The sequence below is a fragment of the Meriones unguiculatus genome, chromosome 15, assembly GCF_030254825.1.
Source record: "Meriones unguiculatus strain TT.TT164.6M chromosome 15, Bangor_MerUng_6.1, whole genome shotgun sequence".
NCBI classification, from domain to species: domain Eukaryota; kingdom Metazoa; phylum Chordata; class Mammalia; order Rodentia; family Muridae; genus Meriones; species Meriones unguiculatus.
Genome location: NC_083362.1, coordinates 70,601,048 through 70,619,672, shown reverse-complemented (window position 1 = coordinate 70,619,672; position 18,625 = coordinate 70,601,048). Strand labels below are relative to the sequence as shown.

The 18,625-nt window shown below is 42.1% G+C and overlaps 1 protein-coding gene across 17 annotated transcripts in view; it reads left to right on the top strand.

The window, feature by feature from the left end:
• Trip12 (thyroid hormone receptor interactor 12) overlaps positions 1–4,444 on the top strand; it is a 131,952-nt gene extending 127,508 nt beyond the window's left edge. For all 17 annotated transcript variants that reach the window (XM_021650882.2, XM_021650883.2, XM_021650881.2 and 14 more), the window contains 2 exons: positions 187–290; positions 905–4,444. In XM_021650882.2, coding sequence (XP_021506557.2) covers positions 187–290; positions 905–1,101 — 301 coding nt within the window. In that variant the 3' untranslated portion in view covers positions 1,102–4,444. The remainder of the gene's footprint in view (positions 1–186; positions 291–904) is intronic.
• The last annotated feature ends 14,181 nt before the right edge of the window (positions 4,445–18,625 follow it).

Here is an 18,625-nt window from a genome sequence, read left to right as displayed (position 1 = left end):
TGTGTAGTTAAATTTGTTCCATTTGGATTTCAGTTATAACAAAATAGCTTTTAAAGTGTATTATAATGAGCGTTTGTTCACATGTAATCATCTGAAAATTGATGTCATTATCAATGATTATGCGCTTTGGTATATTGACAATTGCTTTTAAACACAAAATAATTTTCTTCTACTTTCTTGTTTTAGTCGGGCTGTGAAGTTCTTGTTTGAGATTCTCAGTAGTTTTGATAATGAGCAGCAGAGGTTGTTTCTCCAGTTTGTGACTGGTAGCCCACGATTGCCAGTTGGAGGTAGGTAGTATTTATGCTTAGCCCTTATTCTGTGAGTGAAACATCACTTGTCTTTGGAGACGTCCATTACTTGGGATGCAGTCTCTTTTAGTTATTCTACCATTATGTTTCTGAGATGCCACTATATTTGCTTAGGAATATGTGAAGAAATAATACTGGTAGGGAAATTCAGAGGTTGCCTTAAGCATATAAAGTTGCTAACGGACAGGAGTGTTACTTAGAAATTTGCATATTTTAAATTAGAAAAGAATAGAATCTCAAATTGAGTCTGCTTTTTGGGGGGTTTTGTTTGTTTGTTTGTTTGTTTCTGTTTTTGTTTAATTTTTCTTTTGTGTATGGGTGTTTTGCTTCCCATGCATGTCTGAGGCCCAAAGAGGGTGTTAGATCTTCCTTGGGCTCGAGTTACAGATGGTTGTCAGCTACCACATGGGTGTTGGGGATTGAACCCAGGTCTTCTGGAAGAGGAGCCAATGCTCTTAACCAATGAGTCACCATTTGGAGAAAGTAATATTTTGTGTGGCGGTTTAACACTACAACAAAGTGTTGTTTTATCTTACGATAGCTAATGACATTTCTAAAATTTAACCAATATTCTGGAACTTTTCTTTAATTAGGATTCCGGAGTTTAAATCCACCTCTGACAATTGTGCGGAAGACATTTGAATCAACAGAAAACCCAGATGACTTCTTACCCTCTGTAATGACATGTGTGAACTATCTTAAGTTGCCGGACTACTCAAGCATTGAGATAATGCGTGACAAACTGTTGATAGCAGCAAGAGAAGGCCAACAGTCGTTCCATCTTTCCTGATCACAACAAGAAATCAGTGTCTGCCTGTTACAGCAAAAGAAAAAAAAAATCATGATTTCTTTTCTATGTGTCACCTGAGTCAAGGAAACATGTTCCTCCCTCTTGTTGTAGGAAAATGGCTTGCAGATTATAATTCATAATGGCCCCGTGGACTTAAAGTGATCAGGCCCTAAAGCATTGTTGTGATGAGGTTTCTTTAGCAAGTTCTTGTTTAAATTATCATTTATTTGATGAGTGAAGTTTTTAACTTGCTTTGCTGTGTGAAATTACAAAGGGTTGTTTTTTCAGGCTGGAACAATAAATGTCGCTGTGCAGTTTAATTCTGGGCTGTGTGTATCCATCTAGCTTAAGTCTGCAGTTTGTTTCTTCCAAAGATAATTATTGTACATAAGTACAGACATTAAACTCATGTGTATTTGACAACTCTAGTTTAGTATATCGGTTCTGTGTGCTTTCCACCTCTCTCTAATTTTCTTTTCCCAATTCATTGCTGCCTGTGCAGTTCATACAGGTTTGGTGGGGTTTTTTTTGTTGTTGTTGTTTTTGTTTGTTTGCTTTTAAATATAAAACGCACAGTTAAGATATTTTCATTAGCCCTGGGTCTTGTCATCCTGTGCTCTTTCACATTAAGATACAATTTAAAATTAATTGAATTGAGATATATTCTCACTATACTTCAGCCTTTGTAACTAGGTAGGTAGGCTTTTCAGAGAGCTTAGTTTTAAAATAGTTACAGAGAGTGCTCCTGGCTTTTTGCCAAGTAACACACTAGGTCTGTTTACATGGTGTTTTCCGATGTCCTCTGGAAAGGAGGAAGGAAAGCTCATTCATTTTTCTGTGTAGGTTAAAAGGTCCACAGCTTGTGTTGGCCAATATTTATCTTATGGCCAGACCATTTTAAATTGGTGTAAAGTTTTAAATGAATTAGTTTTCATTCCATATTGGAGTTAAAAAGAGGTCCCTCCCTCCCCCATAAGTTTCTCTTCTCAGGCTTTATTTCACTCTTCTGCCAGCGTTAATTTTGGACAAACCATTCAGTCTTTGTCTCCACACAGATCAAAGCACCTGTAAGCAATGCTGTCCATTTGTCTGTGTGCTCGTTTCTCAGATCTGCAATAACCCGTCAAGTTAATGTTTTTACCTAAAAATAAAATACGTTTGTTTCACCATTTTGGTTTATAGTTCTGTGCTGTTACACATGCCCACTTGTCTAAGATAAGTGCTACTACATTACAGTGCAAGTAAGCTGTCCTGTAGCCACAAGCCAAGCCGTATGGGGCTTGCTTGTTTACAGCTTCCTGAAGAGCCTGTAAGGCTCAAATGAAGACTTATAATAAACTCTGGTTTCATCTCCTTCAAAGTGAGATGCACCTTTTTTTTTTTTTTTTTTTTTTTTTTTAAAAACTGAACTCTGAAGAAACTATACTATACTGACTCTTATCTTGACATAGAGCCTTCTTTATCTCATCGCCCAAAGGAAGGTAGTGGCTTGGTTTACTCCTGTATCTGTCATTCTACACTGACCTTGCCTTATGTGGAAACATCCCCTGCTGACAGAAATCTGACAGTTTGCCCAGTCAGTGGGGAGGAGTTGGGGCCAGGAGGTCTCTGCTCACAGAGGCTTGTAAATGAGCAGTGTTACCTGGAGGGAGGTGGTTTCTGCACCTTTGCCCTGATGGCCACAAGATCTATGCCCCTTTGTCTCCAGCTCTGGTGTTTTGCAACTGAGCACAAAAATTTTTGTGTGAACAAATCATTTTGTTCCTCACTTTTTAAAGATCTGTTAAAATGTAGACATCTGTATAAAACAAAGTGATGTTTCATATTAAAATAATCTGTATTTGCATTTTACACTTGTGGTGCTGGCAGATTGGCTTCATTAATTGCTTGCATCTATTGAATGGTTATGATGGTTCTGACTGGAATATTTTAGAGACCACAGACATTAAAAGGCTTTTGGTCATCAATGTTTGATCAACACATGGGACCTGTGGTTAATTTGGGGTTAGGAAGAGCACATTTTAAAGCACTCTCAGTGAAGACCTTAATTTTGCACACTAGGGGAATATACAGTTGGTTTGCTGTGCTCCAGTCATTTCTCAAGTTGCCTGATTCAGGGACCCACCACCAAGTATTGTTGGCATGCTTTTAACATACACAGTCACTCCATATGTTGTCAGTTAAGATGTTAACAGAACCTCTTTACTTGTCCCAGAAGAGGAGACTACAAATTAGGTCTAGGTGGCAGTAGAAAAAGCATTTCATGTAGCTACCAACATTGGGAAAGCAATGAGGAATTTTGCTGAGTCTGGCTGTTGTAAAGTTAGGCACACCTCATGAGAAAGGAGTGTTGCAGCCAAGACAGATGACCTCCGGTTCAAGAGTGACTTCCTTGGGCATCTTAAACATGAAGGCTAAGGACCAGAGCACCAGCTTCTGCATCTCATAGGCAGATTGTCCTGTCTCCACTCCCCCCAGCATTGTGCAGCCATATGTAGGTTTGTCGTTTTTTTGATGTGGGTGGTGGTGACCCAATAGGTCTTCAATACCTGTGGCTTGAGCACTCAACCCTACTGAGCCATCTTCCTAGCCATCACCAGCTTTGGGTGGTCTCTCAAGTTCATCTTTTGAGATTCCTTTTTCACTTCTTAATAAGTACAAGTTCAGGAAATGGGAAAGGTCACCATTATTCCAAGAAACAAGTGTAAAGAATGACTTGTTGGGAGGAAATACATAAAAGTGCATTAATATGTTAGTCTTTCAGGATTCTGGGTATTGTACTAACAGAAATGGCCTCCGTTTCTTTTAAGCTTTGGTTTTCTGACCCATTTTGTTTTCCCCGTTGTAATGATAATATTGTGTTGAACTGTCATGCTCTGTATGATTGTTTGAGAAGTGTTACATAGCTGTTAGGATTGACACTGCAGTAGCTGACATCCACAGTAAAGAGTAACCTAATGACAGGCCTCTGGAAAGTCTCTGTTACCCAAACAAGTGATAACAACTCATAGCATTTCACTGGGTTGAAAATTGGCGTATGCCAAGAAGTTCAAATGAACAATTATTAATGCAAGAAGAAATTTCTTAACGTTTACAGATTTGTTCTGTATCAAGGAGACATTCTTCAATAATGGAAGAGGCAGTTTTATTTTTACTACAAGCGGACTCATGACCAAACTGATAAGCAACTGCTGATCTCTGTAAAGTGTTTTCTTTCTCTTTTGGTCTGAAACATTTATACGAACTGCTGGAATAATGGAACTTCAGACTACAAATGTGTATGTAAAATTGCATCGATGCCCTGACTTCCTGACTATATTTTTAATAAACAGCATTATCCTTCGTGGTTAGCTTTTGTTACATTATGTAAAACTAGAGGGTGTTTGCTTAGGTGGTGCGTGGATGGCTTTTTGAAAAGCTGCTTCTGGTAAGTAGTGATGATCTTAACAATTTTGGGGGCAGGTTGCCTAAGACACTAGGAGACTACTTAACTTGGTGGAGCAAGGTATTCACTGTTAAGGGACTCCTGTGCACTGGTGAAGCCTTTGTGTCTTTGCAGCTGTTGGAAGACACTCAAAAGATGTGCAGAGACTGTGTTATGAGTCTTCTGATAGGAAATATTTGTCCTCATGACAATGTCCATGTCAGTCTACTTCTGAAACAACCGAAAGTGATTTGGGCTAGCAAAACAGGTGTACTGTTTTGCACACCTGAGGTGGGCAGAGGGAGAAGCACTTCTTCCTATATAAAGCTGATCCAGTTGAGAGGTGCTGCTAAATAAGAGTTTGCAAGCTCTGTTGGGGGCTGGGGAGCGCAGAGCCTTGGAGTTGTAGTAGTTCTGGGAATTGGTATCAGCATGTTAATGGACTTTGTTTCAGTTTTGAAATTTAGTTCTCTTTGTGTATATAGGTTTGTACTCATGGGTTGTAGGTGCTCGCAGGCTATAGGTGTCAGATTTTCTTGGAACTGGAGTTAATAGGTAGTTGTGAGGCAAATGATGTGAATGTTAGAAACCAAATTTGGATCCTCTGCAAGAGCAGTTTGTGCTCTTAAATCTCTCCAGCACTGGCTTTTTCATGGTTGGGCCTATATTCAATAGCCCAATATCCCCTTTGAAGTCACCGTGTAGAAGGGTGCAGGGTGTGGTATGGGCAGCTGTGCAGTTCTCATGCCCCTCTTTCTTTATGGAAGCTTATGCTGTTCCTTGAGCTAGTCTTGGCCAGGTTATATAACTTGAGGGGTTCCGTTCCCTGTGTTACTTCTCCCAATTTATGTAAAGCTGGGAGGTCAGTGCTGACTGAATAATGCTTACCTTCCCCTGTGGGATTCTGCAAGTTTGATCCTCAAAGTGTGCGCATGGTACTAAAGGTGATAGATGAGGTCAAATTAAAAGGACTAATTATGTCATACTTGTTCTGAAGGCTCTTTTGGAGAGCCTTCAGCCCTTTCTAGCTGTTCTTTGCCTAGACTGTTTGTCACTACAGTCTTCCTGGCCATAGTGCTTCCTCCCCTTAAGCATTTACTTTTCTCAATGTTTTGAAAAAAATTCCTGACCAAAGCAACTTAGGAAGAAAAGGATTTATTTTGGTTCATGTTTTAAGAAGAGCTATAGCCCTTCTTAAGTGGAGTAGTAAGGTAGTAGGGGCATGTCCCATTGCATCCACAATGAAGAAGAGAGATGCTGCTGGTGCCCAGTTCACGTTCTTTTCATTCTGTCTAGCTCATGGAATAGAATTGTCCACAGGAAAGGTGGGTCTTCCTCCCTCAGTAAAACCTTTCTGGAAGCACCCTTAGGCTTCCATGGTGATATCAGACCTTGTAGTTGATAAAGTTAATCTCAGCTTCTGTGTGCTATATTCACAGGGACAGGTGTGATTTAAGGACTACTTAAATATAATTGGTATGAAGTCAGCTTTGAGGTGTTAGATTTGTCATTTAGGTTAACATCTCTAGGTTCTGACAGCTTTTATGGATACACCATTCTCTTGCTGTGGCGTATACAAGGTTCAGGGGGGTGGGGCTCAGAAGTCTCCTTACGTTCTTTGACTCCTTCCACTTCTAAGGTTACTATTTTTAAGCACCATAATGTAGTTTCTCAGAGTTCCCCAAACTGAGTCCATATGGGTCAGAAGGTTAGGTGACAAAAATAAGGTAGAGAAGTTTAAGCAAAGTGGTATTCTGAAGCAACTGCAAGCATTAGTAGAAAAGCTTTCACACTGGGCTGAGTGCCTGAGTCAAGTGCCCAGAGGCTATGATCTCTGTATAATATTGAGAGATTAATGGTCACCCACCTCCAGCATTCCTGGGAAGATGGAGAACATAAACTCAATTGCTTTTCTACAGTTCTGGGCTTAGGTAGTTGGCAATTATTAAGTAGTTTCAGGCAGGGCTTCTATGCACAGCCTTGGCTGTCCTCGAATCCCTTTGTAGACCAGGTTAGCCTCAAATTCACAGAGATCTGCCTGCCTCTGCTTCCCCAAGTGCTGGATTACAGGCGCCTGGCATGGTGATATATATATTTTTTAATTCCCAACATGCATAAAAATGTATTACATGGTTGAATTTTTTACATTGCCCAAATGTTTTTCTTGCTGGATATAGTACTGTTAGGGAGGCTAAGGTTTTCAAGTCTGAGGCCATTCTGAGTCATCCAGCAAAGACCTGTGTCAAAACAATAAAAGCAGTGACATATACATGAAAACACTAGTTTTAAAGCTTATATTCTGACATGAGACTTAGAGTATTTCCAATTCTGCTTTCCAAACACTAATTGACAGCAGCTAAGAGTGCTTGCTGAGCACACACAAAGGCCAGAGTTGGATCCCAACACTCATGTAAAACATCGGGCATCCTCATGCACATGCCTGTAACCCCAGCTCTGAGGATGTTTGACACAGGAGGGTTCCTGGGGCCTACTGGCCCCTGGAACTGGAGTTCCTTGGTTGTGAACCTCTACATGGGTTCTGGGGACTAAACTCGGGTCCTCTTGTCAGGGCAGCAAGTGTTCTTAATGGCTGAGCATCTCTCCATCTTAAAAGTCTTGACTTTGGCAGGGAATTGAGGACAGATGAAGGTGGTGCCCAGAAAGAGAGACAGAGACACAGAGACAGAGGCACAAAGATTACAAACATGCCACTTCTGTGGCCTGAGGGGTCTGCTTAATGTTTGAGAAGCCTATCTAAATATTCAGAGACACTTCTGTGGCTGTGAATCACTGAAAAAACAAAACCAGAGGGAAGCGATTCTGTTAAAGGGGTTGGTTCCAGTTGGAGTTTGAGGTTAGTGACATGAGTGGGTTGACTAGGTGCAGGTCTTCCTTCCCGGTCACATCAGTTCTGAGTGCGCTGCTGTCCGAAGGGTAGAGTTTGACTTAACCTGGCTTGTCTGCTTTCTTCAATGGTTTCTACGATGGGTAGAAAGGCGGCTGCCTCCCAGTTGGTCTGGTTTAAATGTTGAAAAAGTGTGAAAGTTTGGAGGAGATGTGTGTGGGATAGCCCTCTGAATTCTGTGACTTGGAGCTCCTGGACTCTCAGCCGTCATCCGATCCAGGAGTCTTGTGTTACAGATGAAGAGAGAAGTCAGTGAAAGTTCAGGGACCTGTGCGGGGCTGGTGTGAGTGGCAGAGCCATGGCCAGAATGCACATTTCACCTAGGTTCTTTCTACTTTCCCTAGGTTCTCCAGGAGCCAGAGGTATCAATTCATTGCCAAGTCACTTTCCAGTCCTCTACCAGGGCCCTCTTCAACCCTAGCCCCTCCTGTTCTTCAACCCAATCTTTAAAACTCTATTTAAAGTTTATTTTTATTATTTTAATAATAATGTCCTTAAACAATGTTTGTGTTTGTGTGGGGTTCTGTTCTTGTAAGTGTGGATGCCCACGGAGGCCAGAGACGTTGGATCCGCTGGAGCTGAAGTTAGAGGCAGGTGTGAGCTGCCTGGTGTGGGTGCTGGGAACTAAGCTCAGGTCCTCTGCAGGAGCAGCCAGTGTTCTTTTTCAATTTTATTTATATGCATTAGTGTTTTGCCTGCTTCACACATGTATGTCTGTTTGAAGGTGTCAGATCTTGGAGTTACAGACAGTTGTAAGCTGCCATGTGGGTGCTGGGAATTGAACCCAGGTCCTCTGGAAGAGCATTCAGTGCTCTTAACTCTTGAGCCATCTCTCCAGCCCCGTTGCTAGTGTTCTTAACTAGAGAGTCATCTCTCTATCCCCTCTTTCTCTTTCATGACCTTGAATATGCTGTGCACTGCTCTGTGTTGATTCTGATGTGAAGTCAGATGTCATAATAGTGAGCTTTCTATTAATTATATAACAATACATCTGAAGTAATTTTTAAAGTGGAAAGGTTAATTTTCATTCATAGCTTTTCAAGTTCCTCCTATGATTGGGGGAGGGGCGTTGTGCTCGGCTTCTGGTGGGCATTCATGCCTAGTGACAATCCTGGGAAGTATGAGGCTGAGCAAACCTGCTTATACCATGAGTCAGAGAATAAAAAGAGAAAGGTTGGTTGAACCAGGCTCCCCAAATCCCCTTTAGGGGCATGACCCCGAGTGACCCAAAGAGGCTCACTAGGTGCCATCTCTTGAAGGTCTATTACCTCCCACTGGTGCTATCTTAAAACAAAGCCTTTGCCACGCTTGAAAGACATTTCTTCAAATACCCATCTCCTTTCTCCCATCTCTTTCTCCTCTGTGACTCACATTATAATATATTGGACTCTTATGAGGTCTCAGGGTTTCTGAAGTTCTACTAATTTTTCTTTATTCTTTTTTTCTTATTCCTCTTAACTGACCTATCTTCAAGTTCAGTAATTTTTATTCTGCTCATTCCAATACACCGCTGAATTATTCTCCACCTCCATTGAGGTTTTTATTTCAATGATTGAACTTTTTGACCCTAGAAATTCTGTTTCTTTCCTTCATAATTTCCATTTCTTTATTGCTAGTCCCTATTTGATGAAATGTTTTTCTTAGAACTTTCTTTAATTTTTTGATATATATTTTCTTTGGGGTATATGACTGTACCCTTTATAACTTTGAAAGTTACACTTTGTAAGTATAATTTTCAAACTTTTCTTGACTGCCTCCCCCATGCAACCCTAATATTAAACATCTCTTCCTGTTTATTTACATATCTTTTATTATATTTATTTATTTAATGTATATGAGTGCTTTGTTCTCATGCACACCAGAAGAGGGAATCAGATTCCATTACAGATGGTTGTGTGCTGCCATGTGGTCGCTGGGAATTGAACTCAGGACCTCTGGAGGAGCAGCCAGTGCTCTTAATCACTGAGCCGCCTCTCCAGCCCCATCTTTTATTTTTTTAATTGGATAATTCTGATAATACAATGCAGTAATCCTGGGAGTCAGATTTTTCTCTCTTTGTGGAATTTGCTGCTGTTAGTGGTTGCTATGATTTAGGGCCTTTTCTAGGCCAATTCTGTTAGCTTGACAGACCTAAGAGTTAGACAAAGGTTTCTGTAAATGCATGGATTGCTAGTTCTTCCCGCCTTTGCTGAGGGACCTTGTTTGTATGTAAGGAAGCATCCTTTCAATGGGGCATCTTTTTTGTTATTTGGAGGCAGTGTAGACACTATCTAGGCTTTTATGTCCGGTTTGGAAAGAAATTCAAAGTTAGAGGTCAAAGAGCATTGCCTTTGCAACACTTTCTAGGCATGGGCTCAACCCAGGAACAAGTACGTGGCTCTGTACATGTCCATCGTGTGTCAGAGCTGATTGAGTTTTGTTGTACCTAAAAAATGTTTAAATTAAAATTTAAGTTTTAAAAACCAAGATTAAGCTAGTTTTCTTAAATAAGTGTCCCTCTGATGGCTGGATAACTTCAGTTGGTTTCCAGAATTTTTTTTAAAGTTTTGTTTTTTATTAAGTGTATATACATATATGTCTGTATATGGGTTTGTGCACATGGAGGCCAGAAGAGGGTGTTGGATACTTTGGAGTTGGAATCACAGGTTTTTGTGAGTCATTCAACATAGGTACTAAGGGTCAAACTACTGAGTCATCTAACTACTGATTTTCAGATTTCTGGGGCTTTTTGTTTTGCTTTGTGTTTTTTTTTTTTTTTTTTTTTTTTTAAGATGTGATTTATTTCTCTGTGTAGTCCTGGCTGTCCTGGCACTCACTCTGCAGACCAGGCTGGCCTTGAACAAGTGCTGGGAATAATGACATGTGCCACCACTGCCTGACTGATTTTCAGAGTTCTTAAAAAGTTGTTTTTGATGAGTTGCTATTATCATTATTATTACCATCATCATCTTTATGAAGACTAGATCTTTAGAAGGTCTCATTTCACATCAAAACTGCTTTTACAGCAATTATTCAATAAGAGAGAGAGGTAAAGGGGATGAGAATAAGGCTGGGTGTGAGGAGAGTTTAACTTACAGATCAAAACTGTCCTGACAAGTACAGTTCCCTCCTTCTACCATGTGGGTTCTGGGGATTAAACTCAGGTCATCAGGCTTAGCAAATTCTGCCTTGGTGACTAGAGTTCAGGATACTAGAGTTCAGAAATGTGTGGCTAAGCTCTTTAATCAGAAAGGCCATGATTGAGTTAATAAAATGTAACTGATAAAAAAAATAAAAAATAAAAAAAAACATGAAACTATATGTTACATAAATATGTTTGATAAAAATGTTACACAAATTTGAATTTGTAATATTTTAGAAAAATCAATACAGTTGCTTTCTTTTTAATCATGTTAAAAAAAAAAAAAGAAAGGCCATGATTTAAAAGGGTTTTTTTGTTTTTTTGTTTTTGTTTTTTTGTTTTTTTCTGCATCCAGCTTCAAGAACCATGCTTTTGGAGCAGCTACCGAGAACTTTATATTGTGTACTTTAGAAATAGATTAAAATTTTTAACGTAAAATAGGGGCTGGTGAAGGCCCTTGCCTCCAAGCCTGACAACCTTGCTTCCATCTCCAGATCCTACAGAGTAGGTGAGGACAAGCCACAGCAAGTTGTCTTTGACCTACACACACACACACACACCACACACACACTCAGACACACGGGGTGGGGGTGGGGGGGACAGAAAGGGCAGAGACACAGAATAAAATGTAGCCATTTTAAAACTAAATAATAAAGGTAAAACAGTGTCACCCAGCCACGTCTGCAATCTGGGTTGCCAGGCTACCATCGGACAGAAGTATTCACTCTGGGTGGAAGTGATCAGCAGTGTGACCGGAGACCATGTGGTGAACAATCAGTCCGCTCACAGACCCACGAGTGGTCCCCACCTCTCGCCTGCCCTGTCCTGCCATTTTGTGCTTCTGGTCTCTGCCTTCTGCCCAGCCATCCTGGCAGCTCTCTTGGCTCTTTTCAGTTCCTGCTGCTTGTGAGCAGGTTTGTTCCCAGAGACTCCCATCCCCTGCCCACAGGTACCCATCCTAAAACAGTTGGTTTTGTCTGTAGTCTTTGGGATATATTCCTGAAAGCCATGCATGATTCAAAAGAAAAACACCTTTATCATTCTCCCCCTCTCGGGAATTCAAAAATATTCTGTGGTCCCGTGGACCTTGGGGTGGATTCTCCTAAACATTTGTTTCCCCAAATTCAACAATGATAGTAAGTAGGACAGTGACAAAAGATTCCTGACAGCTTTAGGTCGAAGAGGCGGAGTTGAAGGTGGAGTCACGTGCCCTCTCGGGCAGTCTGCAGGGGCGAGGAGTGGGTTCACCTTGGCCAATGCAGATGCCTGGGCGCACGCTGCGTGCCCCTGATGTGCGACTCACGCGTGTAAAAATGTGGTCTGCCTTATGTCTATTAATTCTCATCTCCGCGGCAAATGGAATTTACGCTACTGAGAAGTTTTTAATCAGCTGGTGACATCTGCTTCTAAATAAATTGGCTTCATGGAAGATAAACGATTGTAGGCGCTGTAGATGGCGTTGCGCCAAGGCCCTTTGAAATTCACATCTCCTTCTCTCCAGGGTGCTCAGTTCTCACCTCGCCTCCTGACGCACGAAGGATCAAATGATGCCACAATCACATCTCACAGTGACGTGGGCCCGGTGCTTTAGAAAACCATCAGCTAGAGTGACCTGGCAGCCTGGGAAAGCTGGAGCCCGCATGGGCAGAAGGGTAGACTTCTGCCGTTTCCAACCCTTAAGCTCTTCCTTGTAATTTAATTAGATTCCACAAGATACAGCTGCATTCCCCCGTGCACTGTTAGTGAAAACAGAAACGCACCGGCTGTCTTCTGAGTGCGCGATTGTGCTTGGGGAGCCAGCCGACCTGGGCCTGCCGACAGTGTCCGCATTTCTCTTTAAAGCTCTGCACTCTTAACTTCCCTAGCGCCTTGGAAAAGATGTGCTCCAGCATGTGAAGGGACCTGTGTCCTTTCTGCGGGAGCACAAGGCTTCTCCTGCAAGCACAGCCTTAGAGGCTCTCTTCTGCAGAATGCACAGTGAGAATGCCCTGTGTATCAAACGAAAACGAAATGATTTTGTTGGTTTAAACTGACAGCTTGTATTTATTGATAAAATAAATTGCAAATGATTGTAATCACTGATTAGCTAGAAATAATCTTTTCTTCTTTTTTCAAAACAAAGATTTATTTTTATTTTTACTGGAGGGAGCAAGGGAGGGAGGAAGGGAAGAAGAGGAGGGAGTAGGTGCAGGTGCCCACATGGGCCAGAAGAGGCCAGCATGTCCCCTGGAGCTGGAGTTACAGGCAGTTGCTGGCAGGCTGTGTGCATGCTGGGAACCATATTTAGGCCCTCTGGAATAGCAGCAAGTGCTCTTAAACACGGAGACATCTCTTGAGCCTCCGATTTTCTTTTTCCTTTTAATATTTTAGATTACCATATAAAGTAATTGGTTTGATTATTGCATCTTCATACAGATCCATCATTATACTCTTCTCTCATTCCTTCCCCTCCCCGCTGCCCTCTGTTGCCTCCCTTTCCCATCTGGCTGGTTCCTTTTCCTCCCCTCCTGATTTCTCAGTACATGTATTCTATCACCCTCTCTGATCCCTCATCTCTGATAAGATCACTTCTATGATCTCTTCCTTCTAGCCTGGCTCGGTGGCATATGCCTGTAATTCCAGCACTCAGGAAGGCAGAGGCAGGTAGCACTCGGTGACTTCTGGGCCAGCCTGGTCTACAAAGCAAGCCCAGGATAGCCAAGGCTACACACAGAAACCCTGTCTCCAAAAAAAAAAAAAAAAAAAAAAAAAAATCACTTCCTCCTTTCTCATGTCCTTCCAGTTTTGGGACCTATACTCACATGCATGTACACACATGAAGTTGTAAATCCAGGCCCCACCCACCGATGAGAGACGCCACACGCAGCACCTGGCTGTCTGTGTCTGCTTTGTTGCCCTTAGTGTGGCTGTCTCTAGTTGCATCCATTTTCTTGAAAATGTCATGATTTCACTGTTTAAAATAAGCTGCATAAAATTCCATGTTGTGTATGAATCATATCTTCTTTATTCATTCATCTGTGACAGGCATCAGGCAGGTCCATTTCCTGGCTGTTGTAAACAGTGCAACATTTATATATGGATATGTGAGCATTCCTGTCCACAAACCCAGGAGAGGGACAATGGAATTCTATGGTAGCTCTAAATTTGCATTTTTGAGGAACCTCCATAATGATAAAAATAATCTTCAGTGTTGCTTCCAAGTCCGTAGAGTCAAGCCTTTCCTCATTTGACCCACCCCGTAGCCCATCACTTACTCCTACTTGTAAAGGTGGCCACACCGTCTCCCACTGAGGCTGTCACTTCTCCACTTTTGTCCTAAGCCTGCATACTCTTCCCTTTGCCATTGCTTTATGTCTGGCTTGGACTACGTCTTCCTCTCTGCAGGACACCAGGGTCAATTTCTTTCTGAAGAGCCTGGAGTGCACCTCCCGCTACAAGATTGTTAGGACTAAAAGCAGTTACTGCGTTTAAAATATCTCCCCTGTTCTTGGGCATCTGAAAGATCTGATTTCCATCTGGTGGTACTTCAGGAGGTTTATGAAATATTTATATAGGGAAGGTCTGCTTCCTTCAGGTCTTTTATATTCAAGGCTTGGAAATTAAACCTGCCCAAGATCCAATCAATATGAGAATGATAATGTATAAGAAATTACTTTAAACAGCTGCCAGAACAGTGGTTTAATTCAAATCAGAACAAGTCTAAGAGGAAGAACATTAAGAGAGAACTTGTCTTAGACAGCACAGAGGAATTGTTCGATGATTATTCAGAAAGAGCTAAAATGACCGAATGTGCCAAGATGCTCAAATGACTAATCATATTAAGGGTAGCGGTTAGTATGGGAGTGAGGTCATTGTTATGGTGACTGTTACTGTGGTAGTTCTTTGTGAAGATTTTAAATTCCATGTAAAATCACCCGCTATGTTGTCTTTATTTAAGTGCTGGGTTTTGGTCTGACTGGGTTGTGAAGACTTTGAGAGTGCAGAAGTGCTGAGAGAAAGTAGGAAAGTAATAACAGGAAATTCAGAGATTTGGGGTATATTCTGTTTCTGCCCTTGCCCAACTGAGGCCCAACTGAGGGCCATGATTGACTTCATCAGTGCGATGTTTTCCCTTTGTCATAGTCAGGGTTTCTATTGCTGGGATGAAATACTCTGGCCAGAGCAACCTGGGGAGGAAAGGGTTTATTTGGCTTATGCTTCCACTTCACAGTTCATCACGGAAGGAAGACAGGACAGGATACTCAAGCAGGGCAGGAACCTGGAGGCAGGAGCTGAGGCAGAGACCAGGGAGGGTGCTGCTTATTGATTTGTTTTTCATGGCCTGCTCAGCCCAATCTTCTTTGTTTCTTTCTTTGTTCCTTCCTTCCTCCTTCCTTCCTTTTTTTTTTTTTTTTTTTTTTTTTTTTGCAGGGTTTCTCTGTGTAGTCTTGGCTATCTTGGAACCACCTTGAACTCAGAGATCCACCTGTCTCTGCGTCCTGAGTTGAGTGCTGGGATTAAAGGTGTGCACCATGCCTGGCTTCAGTCTGCTTTCTTATAAAACCCACGACCACCAGCCCAGGTATAGGACCACCTCATCCATCACTAATTTAGAAAATGCTCTATGAGCTTGTCTATATCCCTGTCTCATGGAGGCATTTTCTCAAGTGAGGCTCCTTTCTCTCTGATGACTCTAGCTTGTGTCAAGTTGACACAAAAGTAGCTGATACACCCTTGGAAAAGATCTTTCTTGTGCCACCCTCTTCTGACATTCTCGAATTTCAGCAGCTCTAGAGGAGCAGTCACCTTATAAGGTGCTGTGGTTTGAATGTGAAATATTCCCTCAGAGGCCTGGGTATTTGAATGTTTGGTTCCGAGCTGGGGTGCTAAATCAATGTCCTGTTTAGGACTAAGCATTCTGTCTCTTATTAGCCCGGTGGCTGTTCCAGGTCTCTGCAGTCACTTGCCACTCACTGTGAGAAGAAGCTTCTCTGACCAGAGTTGATGGCACTAAGCTCTGAGCACAAACGCAAATCCTTGGCAGGCATTTCACCTAGCCTTTACCGTCCATTAGCAAAAACAATATCAGGAGTTTCTCCACTGTGGCCCATTTGTGGCCCCTTGCTGGGAAGGATGAAGCAGGCCTGACCAGGCAAGTCTGAAGGATCCTGGTCCAGCTGGGAGCGCAGGGGTGGTAAAGCTGGGTGGGCAGAGACGCCTTCTCTGAGGATTTCAGTGCTATAGCTGTTAGACAATTTTCAGTGAAACAGATTGTGCTCTTTATTTGGGGTGAACGAGGGCTATATGAACTTTGGGGAGTGGGAAGGCGTTTTCTGGGGCAAGTGTACAATACTGCCGGGACTGAGACGCTGTGCATGCTTTATTTGCATGAAGAGGAGTTCCAGGTCCTAGGCTATGAGACTATCTCGAGAGTTTTGAGGGTGGGGGTTGAAGGGCTATGTGTGCTGGGGCCTTCAACCATAAGGCCATAGTCATGGTGCGTTGTCTTTGTATTTTGTTATTATCACTATAGATTTTCTATCAAAAACGGAAATGAAAGGGGCACTATGGTTTGAATGTCTGTCCTATCCAAAACTCACACTGAAATTCAGTTCCCACTTGTACAGTATTAAGGTGTGAGGTGGTTAGACGTTGTTACACTAGGAAGACTCTGTCCTCATGGACGGAAGCAATGTTCTCATGAAAGGATGTGTTAGACTCTTTCTTGTATTCTCTTGTCTTTTCACTGTCTGTCATCTGATGAGGCAGTAAGAAGGCCCTGGACAGAGATACTGGCCCTTTGTTACTGAACTTTCCAGCCTCCACAGTTAAGAGCTAGCAGAGTGGGTAGAGGTGCCTGCTACCAAGTCTAATGCCTTGTGTTCAATTCCCAGGACCCACATGATAGAAGAAATGACCAACTCCTGCAATTCGTTCTCAGGGTTAGATTATATATTATAGATTTTCTATCAAAAGAGCAAGCCATGACTCATGCACACCCAAAATAAAATTTTAAAATGTAATAAATATTAATTACCTTATGTAAAAATTATAAAAATTAAAAAATATTTGTAGACTTGTGAAATGTCCTTCTTGGGTTCATGTTTTGAACACTGGGTCCCCAGCTTACGGGGCTATTTTGAAGGTGGCAGAACTTTTAGGAGATGGCGCATAGCCAGTGAGCTAGGCTTTTATGGGCAGACCTTCGAAGGTTCTATATGCTTTAGTTTTCCATTCCCTAATACTCCATACTTTGGCATCGAGTTCCTTGGGGCAAGACCAATCTTCAGTCTCATAATATCTCCAACTAGCAACCAGTTATCCAGCAATTCAGCATTAGCAAAAGCGAAATCAGCAGCAGGCAGAGGCAGCAGCAGGCAGAGGCTGCAGGGGGAGAAGCAGCCCCCTTCTTTGAAGGGCCTCCAGCCCCTCTCATGGCTCTGGCATTTATGAGGGGCCCCAGAATTCCAAACGTAAACTATCCTCAGCTGGAAAAAAACCACACCCCTCCTAGAGCATGAGACAAATCATAGTTAGCAACTACAAACAATCTGAAGCAGCATCATATCTCATACCTGGGATTAGAACAAAAACATGTTCACAACATAACTGGGATTTTAAAGAAACCAAAATTCTCACTACATTTTTATACTGTGTTTAGTGAGAAATTATAAACAGAGACATTTTAAATAAACTAAAGGCTTTTAAAATCAATGGTCAGGGTGTTTTCTTTCTTTCTTTCTTTCTTTCTTTCTTTTTTTCTCTGGTAACTCTGGGTGGCTCTTGTCTGAAATGGCTTGTACTTTTTGCTGCATGGTCTTGAGCTAGGCTCCAAATTTTGTTTCCTGAAGGCAAGAGATCTTGAACCTGCACACACTGGTCCAATGACATTCCTTGCTATAATGTCCACAAATCCCAGGAAGCCTAGCTTACTTTCAGAGAACCCATTGCCCCCAGAAATGGCTCGTTTGCTTCTCCAGCAGAAAGCACCATATTTCTCACAGTTACTGCACTGGAAATTCTGAGATCTGAGGACATCCAAGGCTCTTAGTGGCTTGGCTACAATTTCTTTGTAAATGTTGGAATTCAACACAATTCATCCACCAGGAATTTTGATATTCGAGACCTCTAGTTATAGTTTGTCCTATGATATTGGCATGATGCTCATGAGAGCAAGTATCAGTCATGTCCTGCATCCACTCATCCATTGGTCTGCCCACACCTTTAATGGTCTAATAACTCTTTCACATTCAGTATTCAGATTCCCAAAGCAAGGTCTCTGGATTAAAACAGTATTGGTCTTGTTTACCCTAACTCTAGAAGTTCAGTAGCCCATGTGTGGTGGTCTGAATAAGAATGGCCCCCATAAGCTCATATATTTGAATGCTTAGTCACCAGTGAGTGACACAATTTGGAAGGATTAAAGGATTTGGAGATGTGGCCTTGCTGGAGAAAATGTGTCTTTGGAGTTGGGTTTGGAGGTTCCAAAAGCCCACAACAGGCCCAGACTCTCTCTCTCTGCTCACAGATCAGGATGCGGAACTCTCAGCTACTTCTTCAGCACCGCGTGTGCTTGTGTGCCACCATGCTCACGGCCATGATGATGAAGAACTAACATCTGAAACTGTAAGCAAGCCCATGATTAAATGCTTCCTTTTATAAGACTTGCCTTGGTTGTAGAGTTTCTCCACAGCAATAGAGCAGTGACTAAGACAGCATGCCTTTCTGTTTGCTCTTCCAAATTAAAAAAAAAAAAAATGACGGCATTTAGCCTCCTCTACTGTCTCAGTCCATTTCTTGCCTGCTATCACAGAATGCTACAATCTGGAAAGTGTATGATCAACAGAGTGGTAATAGCAATGCAGCCCTCGCTTGGTGTTTACCACACGGGTGCTTTAGGGTCGAGAGCGACAGACCCATGTTCTGTTCCCCAGAAATAACCATCTGACCCTGCACACGTGATGTAACTGCCTCCTACAGGTTGAAAATGACCTTTAGCATCTTGAAGTAGAGCAGCTGTGATGTCCCACACAAGATGTGGCCTATTAATATCATGGAGGGAGGAAGGAAGCCCTGGATGCTCATGAGAGCCTCC